Source organism: Carcharhinus amblyrhynchos, chromosome 35, assembly GCF_965287045.1.
Source record: "Carcharhinus amblyrhynchos chromosome 35, sCarAmb.v2.hapA, whole genome shotgun sequence".
NCBI lineage: Eukaryota > Metazoa > Chordata > Chondrichthyes > Carcharhiniformes > Carcharhinidae > Carcharhinus > Carcharhinus amblyrhynchos.
The window spans coordinates 3,841,836-3,847,835 of NC_137358.1; the positions used below are offsets into that span (position 1 = coordinate 3,841,836).

General features: G+C 46.5%; 1 protein-coding gene across 4 annotated transcripts in view; it reads right to left on the reverse strand.

Annotated features, from left to right (window-relative positions):
* Nucleotides 1-5,741, reverse strand: part of fuz (fuzzy planar cell polarity protein) — a 28,346-nt gene extending 22,605 nt beyond the window's left edge. The window contains exons 1-3 of one of the 4 annotated variants that reach the window (XM_080217544.1): nucleotides 5,613-5,707; nucleotides 5,426-5,490; nucleotides 129-250 (exon numbers count right to left, since the gene is read on the reverse strand). In XM_080217544.1, the coding sequence (XP_080073670.1) occupies nucleotides 129-250; nucleotides 5,426-5,434 (131 nt within the window). In that variant the 5' untranslated portion in view covers nucleotides 5,435-5,490; nucleotides 5,613-5,707. Of the gene's footprint in view, nucleotides 1-128; nucleotides 251-5,291; nucleotides 5,331-5,425; nucleotides 5,491-5,612 lie in introns of those variants that run through there. The other 3 variants (XM_080217542.1, XM_080217543.1, XM_080217545.1) reach the window with 3 other exon arrangements.
* Nucleotides 5,742-6,000: the final 259 nt, after the last annotated feature.

Below are 6,000 nucleotides of genomic sequence, written 5' to 3' on the forward strand. Positions count from 1 at the left end.
TTCGGGCAGACCAAAAGGAGCACCTTTCACCAAGTTGATATTTGCGTTCCTGGGGACAGCCCCTGGAGCACAGAGTCCTGCATCACGGAGATGCTTGGGATGACTCCTGGACTTTTGTTGGACCTCACCTCTCCTGGAAAACTCTCCAACAGACCTTTGTGTTGTCAGTGTGAGTGCTGGTCAGGAGAACATTCTGATTACTCCCAAACATATGGACTCCATTCAGAGAGCCAATCACAGAGAACGGGAGCTGCAAAATAAAAATGCATATTACTGACAATGTAATGTCCACGAAAAGTCATTCAATCCTTTCAAACTGTTGCTTCCAATGCCAAAGTTTAAAACCATTAAAGTTTATTTATTAGTGTCACAAGTAGGATTACATTAACACTGCAATGAAGTTACTGTGAAAATCCCCCATTCGCCACACTTTGGCACCTGTTCGGGTACACTTGGAGAATTTAGCACGGACAACACACCAAACCATCACATCTTTCAGGCTGTGGGCGGAAACCGGAGTACCCGGAGAAACACACAAACATGGGAAGAACATGCAAACTCCACACAGACAGTGACCGGAGCAGGGAATCGAACCTGGGTCCCTGGCGCTGTGAGGCAGTAGTGCTAACCACTGTGCCACACTGAACGAATTGATGGGATTAGTAGAGGGACAAACAATCCCCTCTTATGGGAAAGTCCAGAACCAGAAGCAAACACCCTTAAAATTAGAAATTGGCATTTTAGTGGCAACATGAGGAATGACTAGTGCATAGAATCTTGGCATCCTTACAGTATAGAAGGAGGTCATTTGATCTATCAAGTCTGCACCAACCACAATCCCACCAGGCTCTATCCATGTAATAGCACATTTGTACTCTGCTAATCCCCTGATTTAGGGGCAATTTACCATGGCCAATCAATAGTCATGACTGCATATCTTTGGAGTGCGGGAGGAAACTGGAGCACCCTGAGGAAACCCACGCAGACACGAGGAAAATGTGCAACTCCACACAGTAGAAAGTGTCGAAAGCTTCAAGCTTTCAACAATCTGCCCTGGCCCCCCATGATGACACTATAGTTAAGAAAGCCCACCAATGCTTCTACTTTCTCAGAAGACTAAGGAAATTTGGCATGTCAGATATGACTCTCACCAAATTTTACAGATTCACCACTTAAAGCATTCTCTCTGCCTGTATCACAGCTTGGTATGGCTCCTGCTTGGCCAAAGACCGCAAGGATCTACAAAAGGTTGTCAATGTAGCCCAGTCCATCACACAAACCAGCCTCCCATCCACTGACTCTGTCTACACTTCCACTGCCTCGGCAAAGCAGCCAGCATAATTAAGAACCCCACGCACCCTGGACACTCTTCCACTTTCTTCCATCGGGAAAATGATACAAAAGTCTGAGGTCACATACCGACTGACTCAAGAACGGCTTCCTCCCTGCTGCTGTCAGACTTTTGACTGGACTTACCTTGCATCAAGTTGATCTTTCTCTACACTCTAGCTATGGCTGTAACAGTATATTCTGCACTCTCTCCTCTACGAACCTTATGCTTTGTCTGTATAGTGCACAAGAAACAATACTTTGCACTGTAGACTAATACATGTGACAATAATAAATCAAATCAAACATCATTGATCTGAGGCTGGAATCGAACCCGGGCCCCTGGTGCTGTGAGGCAGCAGTGCTAATCACTGTGCCATCATCACATCTCACTTCACACAAGAGCAAGTCAGAGGCTGACTATTCTGTGGCGAGTAACTCACCTCCTGACTCCCCAAAGCCTGTTCACCATCTACAAGGCATAAATCAGGAGTGTGATGGAATACTCTCCCTTGCCTGGAAGTGTGCAACTCCAACAACACTCAAGGACCTGGACACCATCCAGGACAAGCAGCCTGCTTGATCAGCACTGCACCAATCACCTTAAATATTCAATCCCTCTGCCACTGATGCAGTATGTACCATCTACAAGATGCACTGCAGCAACTCACCAAGCTCCTTCGACAGCTCCTTCCAAACCCACAATCCCTACCACCTAGAAGGACAAGGGCAATAGATGCATAGGAACACCACCACCTGCAATTTCCCCTCCAAACCACACACCATCCTGACTTGGAACTATATCACTGTTCCTTCATTGTTGCTGGGTTAAAAATCTCTGACAACTCTGTGGATGTATCTACACCACACGGACGGCAGTGGTTCAAGAAGGCAACTTACGTGCCCCTTCTCAAGGACATACAGGGACGGGCAATGAAAGCTGATCTACCTGGCGACACTCACATAGATTATACATAGAACCCTACAGTGCAGAAACAGGCCCTTCAGCCCATCAAGTCTGCACCGACCACAATCCCACCCAGGCCCTATTCCCATACCCCTACATATTTACCCACTAATCCCTCTAACCTACACAACCTGGGACACTAAGGGGCAATTTTAGCATGGCCAATCAACCTAACCTGCACATCTTTGGACTGTGGGAGGAAACCGGAGCACCCGGACGAAACCCACGCAGACACGAGGAGAATGTGCAAACTCCACACAGACAGTGACCCGAGCCGGGAATCAAACCCAGGACCCTGGAGCTGTGAAGCAGCAGCGCTAACCACTGTGCTACCGTGCCGCCCATCATGAAAATAAATTGTAAAAAAATTGTAAAGGCGAGTTACTATAGATACTGGAATCTGAATCGAATCTCAGCAGATCTGACAGCATCTGTGCAGAGAGAACATTTCAAATCTGGATGCCTCTTCATCAATCTTTTTAATTCATTCAGGAGACTTGGCTGGCCAGTATTTGTTGCTCGCTCCTAGTTGCCCAAGACTGTTTCAAGTCAACCACATTGCTGTGGCTCTGGACTTAACATGTCATCGAAACCAGGAAAGCTTCAAGTTTTAGGTGTCCAGATCACTAACAACCTGTCATGGTAACCCCCTCCATGCTGACACTATAGTTAAGAAAGCCCACCAACACCTCTACTTTTTCTGAAGAATAAGAAAATTTGGTATGTCTGCTACGACTCTCACCAACTTTTACAGATGCAGCATAGAAAGCATTCTTTCTGGTTGTATCACAGCTTGGTATGGCTCCTGCTCTGCCCAAGATCACAAGAAACTACAAAAAGTCGTGAATGTAGCCCAATCTATCACGTAAACCAGCCTCCTATCCAATGACACTGTCTATACTTCCCGCTGCTTTGGAAAAGCAGCCAGCATAATTAAGGACCCCATGCACCCCGGACATTCTCTCTTCCACCTTCTTCCATTGGGAAAAAGATACAAAAGTCTGAGGTCACGCACCAACTGAGTTAAGAACAGATTCTTCTCTGCAACCATCAGATATCTGAATGAACCTACCTAGCATTAAGTTGATCTTTCTCTACACCCTAGCTATGACTGTAACACTGAATTCTGCACTCTCTCCTTTTCTTCTCTATAAACGGTATGCTTTGTCTGTAGAGCACACAAGAAACAGTACTTTCCATTGTAAACAATACATGTGACAATAATAAATCAAATCAAATTTCCTTCCCCAAAGGACATCAGTGAACCAGATGGGTTTTTCTGACAATCTACAAGGGTTTCATGGTCATCAGGAGATACTTAATTCCAGATTTTTATTGAATTCAATTTCCACCATCTCCTGTGGCAGGATTCGAACGGGGCTCCCCCAGAACATTAGCTGAGTTTTTGGATTAAGAAACCAGCGATAATACCACTAGGCCATCACCTCCCTCAGAGCTGAAAAGAACTGGAAATGGGATGAGATTTATACCGTTACTGGGGGCTGTGCAGCAGTAGGGGCTGGATAGAGGGGCCAGAGATAGGTGGAGGCTGGGGAAGAGATTAACAATTATTGTTCCTCACATAAACCTCATCCTCTTTCGAGCTCTTAATGAAGAGTCATCCAGACTTGAAATGTTAGCTCTGCTCTCTCTCCACAGATGCTGTAAGACCTGCTGAGATTTTCCAGCATGTTCTGAAAAGAACAGAAAGTGGAAATCTCCCAAGAAATGCTATTGAGATGGTTCAATTGGGGCTTCAAAACTAAGATTGTTAATGATTTTTGTTTGGCAAATGTACTCAGGGTCTGGAACCAAGGTGCATGGATGGAGTTAGATGCAAGTCAAATTGCGATTCAATTGAACGGTCTTTTGTTTCTACCTTCTGTTATATTCTGGAATGGCATTGAGTAGTGCTTCACCTGCAATCTAACCACCTCAAACATTCACTCATTCCACCCCTGGTGCAGCATGGTTGAGGCGTCTGCCATCTGCAAAAGACACTGCAGCAACTAAGGTGCCTTCAACAACACGTTACAAACCTGCGACCTCTAAAAGCCAGAGGTGCAGCAGGTGTATGGAAATGCCACCACCTCACTATCCTGGCTAGGACTTATAATTCACCGTTTCTTCATCATGGCTGGATCAAAATGCCATCAGCTCCCTCACTAACAGCCCTGTGGGCCTCAACAGTTCAAGCTGGCAGCTCAGCACCATCTTCTCAAGGAAGGCAGCAAAAAAAAACCCATCTTGCTATCTGTAAGAGCGTCACAGTGGCCTGGTGATTAGCACTGCTGCCTCACAACACTAGGGACATGGTTTCGAATCCAGCCTCGGGCAACTATCTGTGTAGAGTTTGCATGTTCTCCCTGTGTCTGTGTGGGTTTCCTCCCACACATATCAAAGAAAGGGTCAGGTGGATTGGCCACGGTAAATTACCCTTTAGTGTTCCAAGCTGTGTAGGTCAGGTGGATTGGCCATGGTGAATTGTCCTTTAGTGTCCAAAGATATGTAGACTTGGTGGATTGGCCATGGTAGGTGCTTGGGGTAATGGGGATAGAGTGGAGAAGAGGGACTGGATAAAATGCTCTGCTGGAGAGTTGTGCAGACTCAATGGGCTGAATGGCCTGCTTCTGCACTATAGGAATTTTATGATGGCTCACATCTTGAGAATGAAAAAAACAGTGGGCTTTTGCTTTGTAGCACATTTTATTCATTAAAATGACCACCAATACCAGATGGACATCAAGTTTGGCCAAAAGTGGCATATGCAGAGGCACAGGAGGGCATCACCTCGACTGGCAGTTGTATTCCATGTGTCTAATTATAAAAGATCAGAGAATCCTCACAGTGCAGAAGGAAGCCATTCAGCCCATCCAGTCTGTACCAACTCTCCAACAGAACATCTTACCCAGGCCTCCCCATAAGTCCACATATTTCCCACGGCCAATGCATCTAACCAGCACATCTTTCGGAGTATGGGAGGAAACCAGAACACCTGAAGGAAACCCATGCAGCCACAGGCAGAACATGCAAACTCCACATAATCAGTCGTCTGAGACTGGAATTGAACCCAGGTCCCTGGCGCTGTGAGGGTACGGTGATGACACCGTGAAGAATGTCTTGCCGCACCTCCACCATTCTTCATGGCAGTAACCTCTGCACTGCTAAAGAAACTGCACTGGCTCTTAATTTTCCTGAATGCAAAAAACACAATATTTCATGATTTTATTTAAACTGCAAACAAGAGAGATTTTATTTTTTATTAAACAAAAGAGAAGACAATGCATTATAAAGAGTGAAGCCTGAGTGATATTACCTGCCTGCTTTCCCCCTTGCTTCTGCAGTATAGAGGGACCCCACTGCTGGTTGCCAAGCAGAGTAGCTGCACATTGGCCACCATCTTGTTCAGCCAATGTTTCCCCCACTTTCCGCCACCCTTCTCTTTCCCAAGGCATGCCGGGATACCACGCGTCGCCTAGCAACCGCTCCTAACAACCGCCCGTGCATGCGTGGCCGCAACACCCACAACCACCTGCGCATGTGTTTGCGCACCCCCAACCACCAAACTGAGCATGCGTCACCGCGCCCTAACAACCAGCCCACACATACGTCACGGCGCCCTAACAACCAGCCCGCGCATGCACCGCCGTTCCATAAAGAGACAACCCGCGCGTGCGCAGCTGTACGAATATTGCTACATTCTC